This window comes from Gymnogyps californianus, chromosome 1 (assembly GCF_018139145.2).
Source record: "Gymnogyps californianus isolate 813 chromosome 1, ASM1813914v2, whole genome shotgun sequence".
Classification (NCBI taxonomy): Eukaryota; Metazoa; Chordata; class Aves; order Accipitriformes; family Cathartidae; genus Gymnogyps; species Gymnogyps californianus.
In genome coordinates, this window is record NC_059471.1 from 174,058,544 (window position 1) to 174,078,136 (window position 19,593).

General features: G+C 36.5%; 1 protein-coding gene across 3 annotated transcripts in view; it reads left to right on the forward strand.

Moving 5' to 3' along the window:
- The window catches only part of PPFIA2 (PTPRF interacting protein alpha 2), a 333,148-nt gene that overhangs the window by 285,289 nt on the left and 28,266 nt on the right, over positions 1 to 19,593 (forward strand). For all 3 annotated transcript variants that reach the window (XM_050915641.1, XM_050915647.1, XM_050915655.1), the window contains 7 exons: positions 2,920 to 3,055; positions 3,550 to 3,770; positions 6,528 to 6,765; positions 9,462 to 9,491; positions 10,387 to 10,517; positions 11,091 to 11,245; positions 16,037 to 16,130. In XM_050915641.1, the coding sequence (XP_050771598.1) occupies positions 2,920 to 3,055; positions 3,550 to 3,770; positions 6,528 to 6,765; positions 9,462 to 9,491; positions 10,387 to 10,517; positions 11,091 to 11,245; positions 16,037 to 16,130 (1,005 nt within the window). The remainder of the gene's footprint in view (positions 1 to 2,919; positions 3,056 to 3,549; positions 3,771 to 6,527; positions 6,766 to 9,461; positions 9,492 to 10,386; positions 10,518 to 11,090; positions 11,246 to 16,036; positions 16,131 to 19,593) is intronic.

Here is a 19,593-nt window from a genome sequence, read left to right on the forward strand (position 1 = left end):
AACAAGCAACATGTTAACTTTTAAAACCTGCCAGCCGAAGCTCATGGACCGAGACTAAATTCAGAGCACTGTAATCCTCTAAAGTTATTCTTGTTGGATAATTTTTTTGCTTGCATCAGGTATTGTCTGCCCATTGTTTCCTCAGACATCTTGCTCAGTACCTGGACATGGTTTCTCCCTCAACCTTTTACTATCTCTTGGAATAATATTTTTCTATACGTGGAGAAGTGTAAATTGATGAAATTCAGAATGTGATGCTTGTAACTGTTTGAATTTTTGTTCCTTTGGGAGTGTAAGTGTGACTACAGGCACACACAACACTTTTTTGAGAGTGCTTGCGAGGACACAGGCTATTGAACTACTGCAACAAACAGCAGAGATATTTTTGGAGCAGCCACCCTTGGTGAAAAGCAGCCTCTCTTGTTGGGTAGATGGGTATCATTAACTTGTGCTCTGTAAATAGGAGTTTGATTAGCCCTTGTCAAAGGGGTGTTTGAACTTGATAAGCTGTCTAAATGTTTTGGGAATTCAGCAGGTTCCCCTAAAACAGTATACTCCCCCTTCCATGACCTCATCACATGAAGCTACCAGCCCTCTCAGGAATAGGGAGGTATCAGCATTAAATACTTATTGTTCACAGCCCAAATTCAGTTCTGTATTTGCAGGAGTTTGTTCTTTCAGCAGAATAATGAAGCTGGTCAGCAGATTGATATTTGCTGCCAGAGACTGGAACGTGGGCTATTTCTTTTTTCCTGCCAACTTGCTGCACGAGTACTAAGTATTATCAATTATCAGAGCAAAGTTCTATTACAGCAAATGCTGTACACAGAAAATAAAAAACAGTCACTGCCCTAGAGGGTTTACTATACAACAGATGATACATATACAGATAAACTAAACATCCAAAAACCCCAAAAGATTATTGTCTGGTGCTGTAGATGGAGGGCTTAGGACATTTGTAGCCCAACTATTGTCAAGTGTTCTTATTGGTATAATGAAAAAAGTGAGTTTTAGAGAATTTTTTAAAAGGTAAAATCATAATTTTTCTAATATTATGGAAGTTCCTACCAGGCATGACAGGAAGCGTAAGAGAAGATAAACTGATGGTTGTTCAGAAAAGGACATTTACGACAATGGTATGAGCTCTGATGTATGCTCTACCCAAAACTAAGTTCTAAAACATTATTCAGTATCTGTGACATTTTTATGGATCTGATTTGATTACTGTGGCACATACTCACATTTCAGGAATCCCGGTACTTCTTTTTTTTATTTGTTTTCTTATGATATTTATTTTTTATAAAAGAAACTGTATTAGTGCTTGAAATCCTTCCATTATTATTTTAGATTTTTCACATTACTTATAATACCAGACAGTAATTACGTTTCTTTATTCCACTCTGTCAAAGTAGCTTGTACTAGGGCTTTCATGTTTTATCATGATGTTTTCGCATTTTCCATTTATCAATATACAGGCATCACAGTTGTAATATTGTATCTTTCACTTTTACTTTATTAGTGATGTTTGAAATTTGAGACCAATGCTTCAGTCTTCCAAGTATGAGTATGTTTTAATTCAAATTAAATTCTTCTCAAGGAAAAGTGGATCTCTATGTTTAGAAACAGACACAGAACTAGAGCCCAGGAAAACAGTCACGCTTACAGCCTGCAGTTTTCAGCATAGATATATGTGGTTTTCTGAATTATTTCCTTCATTTTGGAAAGCAGAAATTCTCTTAGCTTTTTTATGTCTAGGATTAAAGGATCATTTTCTTGAACAGCATTCTTTTCAAAGTGAGAGAAGTGTTGAAGAACAAAACTTAGTCCTATTTTGTGTCCCAAAACTGATTACTAACATCGCTGTGAACCCTATAAATTGTCTGTAGGTGATTGCAAGCATGTTTCCCAAGTTTAAAAAAAATAAAATTTAAATATGACATTAAACTCTCATTTTATGCTCTTATAGATAGTGAAATGTCAAACATATTTTAGGAGTTGCTATAAACAAATACATACTTGGTTGTCTTATTAGTATAGTATTTGTTACATTTCATTTTTCTACTGTAATCATGCTATTCATATATTTTTATGTGGAGATTGCTTATGTATTAAGAACTAGAAATTGTTCAGGTCTCCACTGCTGTGGCTGAATGCTCAAATGGTGCATGGAGCCTTTGCTCTTCTGACTCAACTCCACGGCCGGTGGGCAGAATGCTTCTATTGCACCATGCAGGGAACTTTTACTCCTGCTGTTTGACCAAGGACAGAAAGACCAGGGACCATTGTCTGCAGCCAAGAAAAGATATGCTGAAGTCATCACATATATGCCTCACCACAATGTCCCAAGGCTTACCAGGACTACAGGAAAAATTGAGGGTTAAAACTCTCAAAAGCATCATCGAATAAACATGAATCATTCATAACTGATGTTATATATTGCAGGGCAGTTCACTAATATTTTCATAATGTAGAGCACAGACTTACAGTAGGAAAGTGTTATAGATATCCTCACTCATGAACATGTAACATGCTCACAGTAACCTCAGGAGTATTTATTCAGGAGAGTAATGGAAGGAAAATATACAGGATAGTACAGTCAGCAGCCAGTTCTGTTAATTATCCTGAAATCTGCTTGTTTTTTCATGTTAAAGTTTTGGATGATAAGTTTTACTATGCAAGTCCTTAATTTTGTAAAATCAAAGGTTTTATTTGTTTTCTTCCTCAGTTTTCTCATAACATGATTTCAAGTTTTCACTTTTAAATTATATTTTGTGATGTGTTTTTGTCATTTATTATGTGATACATAATAGTTTGTTTGTTTAAAAAAAGAAATCTGTGTTCCTAGACTGAAGGTCATTGGATTGTTGTTGTTGTTATTACTATTACTTTCTCAGTCTACTTATGTGGTTCTTTTTATAGGCCTCACCTTGACACATCAGCAGAGCTGAGGTATTCTGTGGGCTCCCTGGTTGATAGCCAGTCTGACTATCGGTCAACTAAAGTGATAAGGCGACCTAGAAGAGGCCGGATGGGAGTACGCAGAGATGAACCAAAGGTTAATCCCCAATTTCTTCTCGTATATACCCTGAAAAGAGAATGTATTTCAGGCTGTTAAGTTTACAGTTTGCATATTTCCAGAAAACAACAACAACAACAACAAAACCAACAACCCACCAAACAAGAAAACCCAATCCAAATAGCAGGATTTTTCTATTTATGCTCTATACATGCTCAAACAAAAGTACTGTTGTACTAAAATGAAGGCAGAAAAGATTGAAGTTCAGATAACAAAGTTCAAACATACTAGACTATCCGTTTTTTCTGGGTATTTGTTTATGAAAATTTTCCTGATGCTTAATTTTACACAGCATTAGAAATTATGTGAAAATACTTTACATCATTTATGGTAATATTGCAAGTATTAATGGAGAATTAATAATTGAATAAATATTCTTAAATGTTAGTTGCTTTCCTTTCCCATTTTATAGAAGTTCAACTTTGCAGTTGTTTTCCATGGAATAAGCCATATACATCCTAATTCCTGCTCAGGTAAAATCACTTGGAGATCATGAGTGGAATAGGACCCAGCAGATTGGAGTATTGAGCAGCCATCCATTTGAAAGCGACACTGAAATGTCCGATATTGATGACGATGATAGAGAAACACTTTTCAGCTCCATGGACCTCCTGTCACCAAGCGGCCATTCCGATGCCCAGACTCTGGCCATGATGCTTCAGGAGCAGCTAGATGCAATCAATAAAGAAATCAGGTATGGAGCCTGAGGCAGCTGTGATGCACCTATGGTTACAACTTCAAGCTTCTTTTAGTGCATGACTTCAGGTACCATTCATAACAATCAGGAAACCACTTGTACATTTAAAGGATTGATAATGTGTCTGCTTTTCATATGAGTTATTGATTGTGTGAAGATAACAATGGCATCTTCATTTCCTAACCATAGAAATTTCTTTCAAAAAATGTTCCAAGTGAAGAACTGCTGGCCAATTAAAGAGAAATGCATTAGAGAAGGCTAGCACATGGCAAATTTGACAGATCACTATTCATAGTTCTCTTTTCAAGGTCTTTTACACTGTTCTGCATGACTCCACTTACTAATGATCTCCTATCAGAAATATTTTATCTCAGTGCTCTTCATGCTTTCTTCTGGTAATTGATTCTATGTTACATCTCATATAAGCGACGTTTTCTAAGACATGGGTTTGATTTTCTATGGAGGCATAGAATGTGATTTTTCATGCTCCAAGTTAGGTTGTAGTGCTTGGAAATAGGTGGTGAATTGAATGTATCTTAATAATTTCTGTGCAAATTTAATGGAGTGATAGAGAATCCAATGACATATTTTAATTAAGTGTTTTTTACAAATGAAACCATACTTTAGGCTTAAAGCATTCCTACATGTTTTTCAGGAAGGGTAACTTTAAAAAAACTTGGTGTATGAAAAACATCCTCTCAGTGACTGTTTCTCTAGGAGATGAAGGAGATGTTACTAAATGTATTAGTGACTTCCTGGTAATACTGTAGACAGAAAGACTGTGGTTAAAAATATAATCAAAACCAGATTACCTTTTGCCAGATCTCAGTCTTTCTCTGAGCAAGGTAACTTTAAAGGTAGAACTCTATTGGAATATATTGAATTTTAATAACTTTTCTGTTCAGGGGTAGACTTTTTGTTATAGATCTACAGCTTTGCATTTTCACTAATCCCAGAATTTCTTCATTCGGATGCGATTTTCTCAAACCTCTTATTACATTTGTCAAGATAGAGAGTCAAAGAGAAATTTTGTTGTTGGGAAGGTAAATCTACCTATAACAGTATAACTATAACATATACCTATAACAGTATGTAAAAGACAGAACCTTATCCATATTTTCTGGTATTACAAAGAAGTCAGCACTGTGACCAATTCAGGAAGCTGTAGAAGCAACAAATATAGGGTTTTTTAAAAAATATTAGCATTTTGACAATTTAACAAGTAATTATGTAATACAGTAAAAGGTTTTCTCAAGGAATTGTACCTGCAGGTGACACAGTGGGATATTATTTGTGCCACCCTGAATCAGATCACTGTTTTACTTAACACAGGATCTTGACTTAGATGTTAGGTACAGTTTTATCTCAAAAAGGAAGCAAGGGTGCACATTGTATACAGCCATTTTTACTGGAGGTCCACTGAGAGTAGTTTATTTCCCCTACTGCTAAGCTATACTGAAGTATAGGCTTTCATTACCATCACCGTCGTCATTAAAGAACCAGGTAACTAATTTTGTATTCTTTTTTTTAATATGTTTCAGGAAAAATGGTTCTACAAGGATAGTCTTATAAACTGTATTGCATTTCACATTTTCTTGGTTTGGGTTTTTTTCTTTTTCTTGACAAACACTATAAGGGTTTATCAAATGATTGGAGATATCAAAAGAGATTAAAAACATATTTTGCCTCAGATTTGTTTTATTATACAGGATGATTCAGAATTTAAATTACTAAAATGAAAAAGATTGTTGTAATTCCCTTTCAAAATATTTGCCTTTAAGTTTCTGCCACGCCTCATTTCAGAAAGAACTGTAGACATTTTATAGAAATTTTGAAATGAATGTTAGGGAAGAAGATTTATCACAGCACAGGAATTTGTAGGCTTCTATTTTCAATCTATTGTGGTTTCATTTATTGTACTTGCTTCATTTCACTCAGAAAAGCCTGGTTCACAGTTTCAGCCTCCCCAAACTTTTTATTCTCTCATTTAACCTTGATCTCTCATACTTTTTCCTCCTCTTCACAGAAAAAGACTCCTTCTAACATGGGTTTATGGGCAAAGGACTTACAAACGAATGTTTTATTTTAAACACATTTTCTCATTCTAGGTGCAATCACAATTAAAAACCAAAACTAAAGAACCCAGTAGAAGCATCCTATTGAGGCTATATATGTTTAAGAAGCTTACATTTGTTGCTAACAAAAGAGCTATTTTAATGAAATTCACTTAAAAACTCAATGCTTTAGAAACAACTGTCATTTTTTCATCAATTTGTATGGATGAAACGGACAATTTGTTTTGCATGTTCTCGTGTTTTATTAATATGGATTATCTTAGCAATTCCCTTCTTAAAGGCCCAATTTCATTTGACTTTAAATTTGTGTTTGTGCTTTAGCAACAGAAAATCAGATGAAGCCAACTTAAGATTGGAATTAGTTTCCTATGGTAAATCGGATCGTTAACCCCCCTCCCCTATACTGTATCCTTTGCAAAGGAACCAATCTTCCTGAAATGTCATACGTCAAGTCTTGTTGTTGGGCAGATTCTTCAAACAGTTTTTGAGGATGGAGGAATTAAGAACTTTATAATTCTGGTGATTAAAAAATACCCTTTTCAATATTATTGTGGAATTGATCTATGATATTCGTCTTTGTTTTCTTTTACTTTCAAATCTCATTTGAAAGGAAACATTGTTTAGTTTTGCTTTTGGGGTATGCAGAGACAAATACAACCACCTTCTTTTATTTAATAAGGTTAATCCAAGAAGAAAAAGAGTCAACGGAACTGCGTGCCGAAGAGATAGAGAACAGAGTGGCAAGCGTGAGTCTGGAAGGCTTAAATCTAGCCAGAGTCCACCAAGGTACATCCATTACTGGCTCGGTGACAGCATCGTCACTTGCAAGCTCATCTCCTCCCAGCGGACACTCAACTCCTAAACTCACCCCTCGCAGTCCAGCCAGGGAGATGGACAGAATGGGGGTTATGACGCTGGTAAGAAACTGTGTGATGCCAGTTTTAGGTGTGATATTTCTAGTATTAAATACTTCATCGTTTCACTGTATGAATGGCTCATCTCTCTATTTCTTTATTCACCTCTTCATCATATATACAGATAGCAAATTCCCTAGAATGTGGACGTTTGGGTGGTTTGGGGTTTTGTTATTGTGTTTTTGAGCATTGCATGATTCACCAGGGACATAATGATCTGAGGATCAAGGGTCTTCAGCACACAGCACACATTCCACAGCAGTGGAATTAATAAGAAACAGAACTGATCACTGGAATTACTGTAATCAATTTATATGTAAAAAATGTTTACTAATGAAAAGCTCTGAAGTAATACAGTTATTACACAGTAGTCTGTGGGACTATTGCTGAGTTTAAACCTCCAGAAAATGTCTAGAAGACATTAAAACCTTCTGCTGCTTCATATATATGATCATTTGGATATACTTCCATATTTGGTATACTCTTTTATACTTGCAGCATTTTGTATGTATTCTTCATGACAGTACATCAAGCACTTGAAATAAGTGCTTTGTTTTCCAATAATTCATTTAACTGTTACATTTCAACATTACAAGCAGCACACATAAATAGATACCAAGCCATCAAATTATCATGCAAAGCATTTCTAACATTACTGTACCTTTGAGGACATATTCCAAAATGTCTGGTTTAATTTGAAAAGGGATTTGCAAAAAATTTAATTTTGGTCCTGGACAAAAAGAAACAGTGCAACAGTCAAGCAAGTGAAAGTAGTATGTGTCAACGTATCCAAGATGTACAGCTCTGATGTTGATAAGAGTGCAGACGCAGGGCTCAGTGTTCAGTGTGGGCTACAATCCAGTTTGGAGCCTGGGTGAATTCATCCCTTTAAGCACTAGGAGAGAATCAAAGCAGCCCACTCTGCTGATCTCTGCATACAGGGAGGAGAACAGGATATGTGTAACCCCATTTTTTATTTGCTATTTCTCTGATAATCGTAACATCACCAATGTCCCCTTGTGGCCCATTCCTGGGAAGCAGCAGCACTGGTTCCCTGTGGAGCCTCGCAGCAGAAGGGAAATGACCCTTGATCTCAACCAGAAAGCAGAAATTAACTCTCCTAGCCGAGAAGGTTGCTAAGAACAGCTGGGAGTGGAGCCTGGCTGTTCATTCTGCTCAGCTGGGAGTAGGGACTTTTGCCTACCATCATCTAGCTGAGTACTCCCTTTTCCTGGGAACTGACAACTACTTGTATCCACCTCTACCCCTCCCAGTTTAGGATGGTGTTTGCTGCCTTCTTGGGAACTAAAGACAGCAGAGAGGAGGTCAGGGCTGGCAGTTGTGGCAGACTGCGGCACCAATTCTTTGCTGCCCCCAGTTCCCACTGCTGAACAGCAGAAATGAAAACGTCGGTGGCACAGACCGTTGTGGAGGAGGTGGGTGTGCAGGCTGCCGTGGTGCCACCTACTTCACCAAAGCAGCACCTTCCCAAATATGCAGTTTGGCTCCATTTCACCAGCAATCTGGCTACAGATAAATGGCAATGATTAAACTGATCTTCCAGCAGACACCTGCACTGCCTGGTTGCCTTGATTTGAACACAGTAGCTTTGGGTCAGTAGGTTCATCAGATTCAAATCCAAAATGACAGCATAGCCTCTGCACTTCAGGTTGCCATGGCCTCACTGGCATCCAGCTCTACCTGTGCTAAAGCTCAGATGGATATGTCTGTATGAGTTGCAGTTGAACTTGACATATCATAAGCTGTAGAAGTAGCACCCCACCGCACGCTCAGCAGCACAGCCCACAGCTTTGCTCACCCTCATCAACCATTTCAGGACACTTCTGCCCCGCACTGTTTCAGCGGGAGTTCAGTGTTGAATATCTCCTCCTTACTGGCTGGGGACAGACACAACAGGCTATCAGACATCCTCTAAGTGGAAACTTTGAGTTGGGAAGAGTTCTGTAGAGGTCTGGTCTCTAGAGCCCAAATTGCCAAATGATCCTGTAGGGGTTGGCTGGAGCAGTACTGCATGAGTTTCCACAGCCCAGGTCCATGCAGTAAATAAATTCTGCAGAGTATCTTCAGCTTTCGTTGAATGAATGAGACATCTACCAAAAATAAAAATGAAAAGGGGGTCGAACAAGACACATTCTTGCAGCCTTCTGCTGCCAAATAATGCTGCAGTACAGAAGATGGGTGAATTGACTGAAAGTGCCAGTCACTTCAATATGGGACAACTGGAGAGAAAGACACCCTTTTCAGATATGGTATTTGTTGATGATATTCTGTGTTTATCCTTGGTGAGACACCAATGCATTTGTAATATTAGATTAAAAAAAAAAAAAAATCTCTGTGTTGGGGGTAGTGGAAGGATTTATATGAAAACTCCAAAAATAAAAAGTGCTGCTACAAGCCTGCAATGTCCTATTCTTTGCTAAGCTTATGAAAATGAAGGAGATGATTGTAAGTTTTGAAAAAATAACTGCTTTCCCAGAATGGCGTATTTGTCAGGGGTTATCTTATGTTATGACACCAAGTGTATAATTAGTATATAATATGCATAGTACTAAATTAATGAAATCGCTGCTTCCCACTTCTGAATGTGAGAAGAACAAATGTGTGGCATTTTGTTATGCTCAGACAAGATTTATTAATGATTCTTTTTTTGTTGTTGCTGCTTTTGTTACCAATCTAAGCCAAGCGACCTAAGGAAACATCGGAGAAAGGTATGATACTGGAAATTTTTTTTTAATTGTGAAAGAGCACATTTATCATATTCCTCTGCTATTCAGATAACCAGGTTCCTTGCCAGCCACTGCATCCCCTCCGGTCCTTTTTGTTCGATTCCTGAACATAATAATTTTAATCCTACCTGGAAAGGCTTGCAGGGGTCACAGCTAAGCCACAGAATCAAGGCCCACCAGTGATACCTTGGAGTAGTAGCCTCTAGAGCACAAACTTAAAGGAATAGTTAAAAAATAAGTCTGGATACAAAAGAACTACCTTCAAATGTATTTTGGCCATTCTTCTTGCTGGAGGAACCAGAGTCAGATTACGTGAAATCTTCTGGAGCAATATAAAGTTGTTTACAGAAGTAGCACTGAATATGTGATGTATCTTTCCATGAGAGGAGACGGTATTTAAGATAAATCATTATATGCTGTGACAAAATTCCTTTTTGTTCATGTTTATTTTCAAGCATTCTGACCATTCGGTTAACAAGCTATGGAGAGAGTGGTCCTGTTTATGTCTGTATTTACCTTCTCCCTTACATCCCTGAGAAACTTTTACTTGAAGAATCCTGTTTAATGCAAAAGACCCGCTCACATCTAAGATTATTTTCATGTTTAGACCTTTACTGGATCAACCTGTTTGGCATAAAAGGAATGAATTTCTTATCCAAGTGTAATCTCTCTTCTTTTCAAATACGTACTTTAAGCTGCCATAGTTAGGCAATTACTCTTTCCCAATAGCCTCTTTGAAAAATAAGAACCCTTACAATTTGTTAAAAAAATTGCACTTGAAACTATACATGCTTCAGTTCACTTGACAAATTCGTGCAGCATATGTTGAAACTTCTTGAAAAGCTAATCTGCTCTCAATGGAGTCTCTCTCCCCCAGATTGCAGTAGTTGAAGAAGATGGGCGTGAAGATAAAGCCACAATCAAATGTGAAACTTCTCCTCCTCCAACACCCAGAGCTATCAGAATGACTCATACCCTTCCTTCTTCATACCACAATGATGCCAGAAGGTAAGATGTTTGTAACATGAATTGGTACTTCACAGTTTTACCACGTATTATTCTTTTTAAATCATGTTGTTGTTTCACTATTCCAGAATGACCTGATTTCTTCCTGTTTCTTCTTGGTAATTGTTTCCCCTGCCATGAGAGAGAAAGCCTTACCCTTTTTCTCTTGCATGACCCTGAGAACATTTGTCAGTGCTAAAATACATGCTGGATATTTCTGTTTTGAGGTACAGTTTTGATCACTACTAAAAGTAGTGATATTGCAAATCCTAGAAAGACAAACAGCAGGCTGATTCCTGTATTTTTCATCAATTGTTCTTAGCAAATTAAAAATATTTATTTTCAGCCTTTTTTTTTAATAAGATCCAGTCAGTCTGATGGAGAAAATGTGATCTTGTATTGCTCTACATGTTGCTAAATCATTTAACGAAGAAGATGTGATTGTTTCACTTGTTCGGAGATCATTACTGAAGTATAATCAATTAATTTGTTTGCAGAGCTGCTCAGAAGAAAGTAAAAAATGACATGCAAATGTTGACACGTTATCTATTCCATTTCTTTATTATCATTTTGTAGTAGTTTGCCTGCTTCATTGGAGCCAGAAAGCATTGGTCTTGGCAGTGTCAGTAGCAGCCAGGACTCCCTGCATAAAGCTCCCAAGAAGAAAGGAATCAAGTCTTCAATAGGACGTTTGTTCGGTAAAAAAGAGAAGGCTCGACTTGGACAGCTCAGTAAGGAATTAGTGGTAACAAGCCAAGGTCACCATTTCACAGTCATTTTTCCATTTTTAATTTTGCTGCTTTTCAGTTTCCAATTTGCTTATTTTTCTTTGTCTGGCAGAACTTTCCCATTAAACTTCATTGCTATCAGCCACTATATTTATCAGGAGTTTGCTATAAATGTAACACAAATGAAAGGAGACTTCTGGCACAAATTACTAGAGTCATCTTCTTCACTGAACCTATTGCTTCAATAGTCTCTTGAATTACAGTAAAACTGCTAACAGTGTGTTCTCAAATAACCAAAATAAAGAGCAGGTGAGAAAGTAGTAAGTAATAAACCACTATAAGGGGTGTAACTATGTGATATGAAAGCTCCTTGCAAGTAAGTGTAGTTGCTTTTCAGATTTCAGTGTGTCCATAGATGTCTGCTAGTGCCTATCACTGAATGTTCTCACCATACTCTTTCAATTAGTTGTGATGCTCACGGCAATGCTTTGTTTTCTTCCTACTTCTGCCCTTTTCCCTTGCCAAGACCTTAGTCTAATTCATTCCTGGTAAAAATTTTCCTCTGTGGTATTCCATAGGATATGTCTATACCACATGCAAAAAAAAAAAAAAAAAAAAATCAGTCACAGCATAACTTTATTTAACTACCTCAGGTAGCATAAGCAATGGAAGGTGAAGTCACAGTCTTCAGCAAAGGCTCATAGTCTGCATGCCCAGATGGGCAAATACATCCTTAGCTGTGGTCTCTATTGCTAGGCTATCTGACTTAGCTAGATTAAGATTAGCATATATACACATGCCAACACAAGCATCAAGTTGGTATAGATGTGTCAGTAAAACAGAAATACTAGCTCTTTTCTAGTCACGAAGATGTCACATAGTACCAGCTTGTGAGGCGCTAAAGTTTTACTGCCATGGTGACCATATAACACCTGTAAAAGAATTTTAAGGGTTTGCAGTAACTGTAAATGCTTAAGCAATATGTAAGCCTGAAATTAAAAAACTAAATTCGTATTAAAACATGTCTTTATCACACCTAACAAAACCATCACTAACATCTTACAGAATAAAATAAGGTAATATTAAGGTGAAATTTTCAGAGAAATATCAAATAACTGAGCATTCTCCATTTATACTCCAACCTTTCTCCTCTCTGCCTGTGAGAACCTTGTGTTCTTGAAAAAAAATAACTGATTTCTAATCGCAATTTAAATTCCCTTTTTTCTCACTATGGGAAGAATAAAACTGATTTATTCAATCTTTTTCATAGTTTAATGTATTTCAGAATCTATTAAATGAGTCTCTCAAATACACCTGCATGTCACCATCTGCCCTGATGGAGAATTTTATAACTTTACACTGCATTATTAATTCACATTTACATTCCATAAAACCAATTTTATTGATCCTGATGGCTTATGCATAATAATCTATGATTTCACAGTAACTCAGGAACATAGAGGACAAAGATGTAATAAATGTGTTGGTCTTCCCTGCAGTTCCTTGCAATGTGGAACAAAAATAAAATAACAACTTTAAAGATTATCTCAAGAGCAATGTAATCTGGCAATAGATTGATTTCTCAATAATACCCACCATGATTAATAAGACATGTATAATTGGATAAAGCCTATTTGTAATTCCCAACACTAGCTCATGAAATTGCAAAAAGATATTAGTGAAGCTTTGCAATTAAATGAAATTTTTTGTGGCTTCCATCCTTTAGCTCAACAGCAAAGATTTCAGTATAGTGCACATTTTAATTAACCAAACTAAGTTTACAAGCATGTATAAAATTAACAGTGGGACTCTTAACTGACCAAAAAGTGGGAGCAAAATATTTTTAGAAATTGAAATGACATTGAGCAGCTGAATTATAGAGTAGTTTTTCTCATCTTAATTTTTAAGATACCAAAAGAAAAACAAATATTGAGTGGCAGTTTCCATTCAATGGCAGTACTTTAAAGACAAAACAAAATTTTAAAAATAGCAATTAACTTGAATCAATTCCATGACAGGTACGCTATTTGTGCAGCTATATAATTAATAGTTCTATTTATAGTAAGATACTATACCACAGAAATCTAGATAGTAAGTCCTATCATTACTGCACTGCAGTATATTTGTATGGTTTTCATAACCTAAATTTATAATGCAAAATCAATAAAAGAATCTCATTTAATTCCTTGCTTAAACATTCTAATTTGATATAGATACATATTTCTTGTATTTTTGAATATGGAAAATACTTTTTCTTCAATAGCACATCAAATACTAAAGAGGTAATAAACATAATTTTGAGCCTCAGAAGCATTAATTTGTTTTCTTATATGCATATTTGCACATGCACACAATTATGCTTAAAGCAGCACTTTAAAAGTTCATGTCAGTGCAGAGGATATTAGGGATCCCAGTGATATTACACACTGGAAGTACACATAATACTTCTGTAACTAATTCTATGATATCTTTAAAATCACATGTAATATATACTTGTGTTTAAGAAGCAGTATTGGAACCTCCAAAGTTTTATCACTAACTTCAACAGAGCCAGGATATCATCCAAAAGATTTCATTGCTCTGCGTTCCCTGCAAAACTCTGAAATTATTAGTTTTCAACTGCTAAAGTTGCCAGAGTTTCGTTATTTTATAATTTGCTACTTTTACCATCTCTGCTAAACCATTTGTGTTATTGTTCAAAGGCAAATTTATGCCTTAGGAGATCTTTCTTAGAATCAAGATTCAAGATTTCTAGATTCTTCAAGATTTCTTTTAATTATTGGAGAAGGGAATAGAAATGTTACAGGGAGCACGAGTGCCCTTTGTTTCTTTTTTAATGTATTTATTTGTTTGATTTTAAACTTATCCAGTCGTCTTTCACTTGGGGAATACCACACTAGACACTTACATATTCTTCCCATGTTACATTTTAAATATTCTAGTCCCTAAAACAAACAGTACATTGCAGGGATTTTTAGCTCTGCCCGGGCAAGCTGATCTGTATGGTGTATGCAAAGGTCAGCTTGTTAGGAAACATTTATCGTGGCCATCTGCATGCCTAAGATACTGACAGGCACAATCACCACATCCAATACAATGTACCCTGGGTTACTCAAAGGGCCAGATGTGTTTGTCTTATGGGGAAGTCCGTTATGCCAAGAATACTTTCCAATCTGTGATAAACCCTCATTGCGCTGCACTCATACAATCTCTATCTAACATACTGCGAGCTGCTCTCTCAGAAAGGTGTGATATATTCATACAGCAGTTTGCTAAATTAAAAACTTCCTCCAGAGTGAGCAAGAAACATTTCATGAGATATTCTGTAAAACTTTGAAAGGCAGATGAAGTAAAGCAAAGTACACGTTCCTGTTTTCTGCATTTGTGATTAGAGGTATCATTCTCATTCTGAGACTTGCAGAAGTAGTATCCTCTTTAAAATAAAGAAAAATTCTGTCTAGACAAGCAGGAGTGTTAAAACTACACCTGCTTTGAAAGAACAGCTTAAAACCAGGCTTTTCTAAGTTAATGTCATAAACACGATACAGCAGTAGGTTTTGTTCTCACTTGATTAATGTGCATGTAAATGTGACTTGTAAAAGGCTGTGATGATATTTCACTATATAACATTTACGCGTTATTTTATGGTTAAAATCAATGAATCAGAATATAAATCTTTTCATTTATACTGTGCTTTAATTATGCCAGTGTCCACTCTACAGTTGTTCACTGTCTGTAGCTGAGAAATAAGAAGTTGCCATTGCCAAATGGAGTCAAGCACCAACATTTACCATACTGTGGTCTTCCTTCTTCTGCCAGTTACACACGTTCTGAATAGCAGCACAGGAGGAAAGCAGCCTTCAAAGAAGTGCTGCAGCCCCTCTGTCTGCACACACACATGTGCAAATGAGAGGACAGCGTGGAGCCAGAGCCAGGAGACTGTACTGACAGCTCCATGAGCAGGTCCCTTCTTCCTTGAATCCAGGCAGCAATAAAAAAGTCAGAGCATCTTTCCAATTCTGCACTAGGAAAGTCACGTTAGTGGACATATTGTATGATCAGCATGGATCATACAATACCAGTCATGTCCTTAGTTTGTAATATGATTTTATTTTGGGCCAGGTGTCCTTGCTTACTGCAAGCTTCCCTTGTCACTCTATGCAAGTTATTCAAGTTCCCATGACTTTGACAGGAATTAGGTGCCTACAAGACACCTCCAGGGAGACCTAGGAGGCTTTTTACTTCTCTGACAGATTCTTTGTGTCATCTCTGGCTTGGGAATTTGCAGGGATAACAACATCAAAGACTCTGAGACTCTCTACAAGAGCAAAATTAAGACTTTAGTGTTATGACACTAAGTGATGCTGCATTATGTCAATAATAATGATACAGTTCTTGAGAAGGCACTTTCATTTGTACATTTCCCAACTAAGATTAAAAAATGGTGAGGGAATTGCTTACTTAGGACCATGAGACTGAGCCTTAGGACGCAAAGAAAAATAGGCAAAGGAGATCAGGGTGCTCTTCTCATACATTTCTGCTAAGCACAAGGAGGAGGAAACAATTTTTGCCTCTACTTCTACTCTTTTCCATGTAGTACACACTTGCCAGAAGTTACTTCTGTAGGTGATAGATGTTCTCCGCAAACACCAGATGTCATGGCTTAAGGAAACAAACATAGATGATGGTGGCGGGTGGGAGCAGGATTGAAGGGTTGAGGAGGGAAACAACTAGGAAAGAGCCATGGGAAAATACAGTGGGGTTTGTTTTGTTTTGTTTTGTTTTGTTTTCCAGGAGGTTACATGGAAACAGAGGCAGCAGCTCAAGAATCTCTGGGATTAGGCAAACTTGGAACCCAAGCAGAAAAGGACCGAAGACTAAAGAAAAAGTGAGTACCTTTTTTGTGTGACTTTCATTGGCTCAAACTTGATTCAAATGTCAGTTTTTGTGTTGGTTTTACGCAGACGTGTAATGAGAAGCAAGACCACCTACTGTGGCAGTTTACCACTTAGCGTGGTTTTTTCCAGTGTAAAAGTTTTTAAAGCTGCATATAAAATGTAGGGAAAAATATTTAGAGTCTGTCAATTGTACAATAGTGTTTCATTTGTGAAAGAACATAGATTTATGAGAAAGAGACATTTTCTATTTCACATTGTCATTAATTCTGTGCCGTTTGCCTTCCATGCAATTCTTAAAAAATAGGCAGGCATTTAATGACTCACTACATAGATTTTTCAGAAAGGAAAAAAAGATTTTTTGCATTATCTATTGAACACATGATTATTTCTGTCTATAAAAGTCAAAGGCTCCCCATAAACCCTAGCAGCTTCACTTTCTTTTTGCCTGCCAGTAAATGGCAACCTAGCTTTTTGTTCGCATAAATTATATAATAATTTAATGCTGTCTTCGGTGCACCTCCTTGTAAAACCAGCACACTGACTCATAGCAGCTGCCAGGAGCTAAGGAGAACTATTAAAATAAAGCTACAAACACAAAAGAAACCTCTTGGCAGCATCACAGTTCCAGTGTAATTAGAGGGTGTCAGAGAAAAAAGTTGGTACTTAAAAATGACTTTGCAAATTCATTCTGTAAACAAACAGGTTTATTTTTCATCTATAACCATTAATTTTAGTACTATTATTTGGATTCTGAAAGCCTCATTTTTAAAATTTGTAGGGTTTTCAGGTTTCTTTCAGTCTTTTAATGTTCCTTTGCAAAGTTTCAAGAGAATTTGCAATTCTAATCCAAAGAATCTAGGGATAATGTTTCAGCTTCTCTTTAAATTTATATGTAGAATATTTTAATCACTACTTTCATATCAAGCTCCTGATGAAATATAATTTTAAATATACACATCCATGTAATGTACAAATGTAAGTGTTCCATTTAAATCAGCCTCAATTTAGCAATTAAAGATAGAGAAGCAGTCATTGTGCTAGCTGAGAGAGAAGAAACGTTTTAAATTCAATTAAGAAACTCACAATAACATTCACAGGGATATTGCGGTTGATGAGTCATGTCCCTGTATTTCTTATCTATACATTTTTATCACTCATTAGTCATTTAGAAATATATGGATGTAAAGAGTGTATTACTATGCCTTTTTACTAAATCTAGAAAGCATCTTTGAGACTGTCATTATCATTTGTAAAGAATATCATTGATTTTTCAGCAGCCTATTTTTTGCAGTCCCTATTTATCTTCCAGCTCTGAGGACTGAAGGTACCACAGTACTGAAATCACTTTGAAGGGACAAATGTGTTTGCTTTGTTCACTTTCTCATATGTTAGTTCCTTAAACTGGATAAAATAACGTAAGACTGGACACATACTACTGCATACATGACATGACTATTTCATATATGACAGTGGCTACCAAGTTTTGGGTCTGGAAATAGTAGGTGTACAGGTAATCTGTTATTAGACTTCTGTCTGATCTCACACAATTAGACTTTTCCATGCTTTCTGCTTTTCAAGTCTTTCCTTTTTTTCTCCTGTGTCTGTCTGTCCTTGGTTCTTTATGGATTAGATATAATCAAAATGTTCTCTGGTGGAAGGAAAGGAATCTTTCCTTTGTGGCTATGACTATTCATCTAGTCTGAACTGTATACTATTTATCCTAAGTATATGTTATATACCTACGTCATGAAGATTTTTAATTTTTTCCCAATTCCTTTAGATTTGTCTGTCTTCATAGCTTCTCACTTTGGAATCCTTACAACTGCTTTTAAGATTCCTCTTAAGTTACTATCAGAGAAAGGTTAACATACATTGCTAGTTTACATATGTATATTATATAGTTGTAGAGGAACTGTAATATGGGAAAAATGTAACATTTTGTGTTAGAGATAATTCAGTACAATCTCATGTATATGATAGTCATCAGGGTGCCAAGCTATGAATAGGGTGTAATAGAATTAACATTTCCTTGTAAAAAATGCAGTCAGGTATTTGCGTGTCTTACCTTGGAAAGTATTAAGTTGAAACAGTCCAGAAAGTCATTTAAATGAAGTTTGTCTCAGTAGGTCAGATTCCTTTTTGCCAACAGTTCACAACGCATAACTCCCTCTGGAAGTAGAGCCTTCAAATACATAGAGTAGCTGCAAGATTACTGATCTGGGTAGTGCAAATGAGAATACTATGCTGTGTAACATTAAGGATGATAATAATGTGTATGAGGTCTTTATAAGAGCTATTAAGAGAAGTCTGAGAATCATTTGCTATCTCGTGATGTAACAGTAAGATTTAAGACCAAGCATTTGATTCCTTTTCACTGCTAAACAGGCCCTACAAACCCTGCAGAGACAGCGAGCCCAGTCTCTGGAACAGAGAGAGCAGAGCACTTCACCTTGTAAGGATTTCTATGGCTAGTTTGGATTAGGACATAAAACCCCAAGAGAACCAGGCCCACCAGAAGGATAGTTAGAGGATAGGCTAAAGCGGGGAAGCACTCCTTTGTATTACGTTTCGGGTCTGGGAAAGCTTTCTTTATGCTGGCTTTTTCACTTCCTTAGGAAAGAAAAAACAAAATAAAACAGTGATCCCAGAGCTAAATCCCTTTTCTGTAAAGCAGGAATAATACCATATACTGAACTTGTGTTTCTCTCTTACACAGATAAGTCAAATGAAATGGCTTTCAGCCCTGTTAACAGCTCAGCTAACTTCTCTTTCAGTTCAATGGTAGTTCTGGTGCAGGAAAGCAAGGATTCTCCCCTTGACATGAAACCAGAGGTCTGATTCATCACTGCGATCGACATATTCTCACAGTACTCATTAACTCACCAGAGTTTGCAATTAGCTTTGAGTTAGTAAATTGAAATTGGATAGAAGTTATTATAAAAGGACAAATTCCTGTTAAAATGTTATCCATGGTATTTCTTCAGTTGAATTACTCTCTTAAGTGAGAAATACTTTAAAATGCTAAAATTCTAATTTCGCATTTTTTAATGTATTCAACTTCATCAGTAATTCAGCAAGGATGGCCCTGCCCCAGGGATGAAGAAGCATGATGTTTCAAATTGTCAGCTGCTGCAGCCAGTAGGTACTAATGGTCCACCAGGTGTCCTGGCCACCTGCTCCCTGAGAAGCAAGCACGTGCATTGACCCTGCTCTGGCCTCATGGAGTTACAAACACACTGCAGCGTGTTATACTATTTTAGCGCAATTTACATGCACAGAATAGATTACTGAATAATACATTCCACTCTGAAAAGTTTCATGAGAGAATATGATAATTCCGGAGACCAATTCTCTCTCTGGTGATTATAGTGTCATTAACCTAAATTTCAAAGTTTTCCTGCTTCTTGCTTAGAAGATGCTATTTAGATGTAAAATTTCTTTCAATTTCAATTG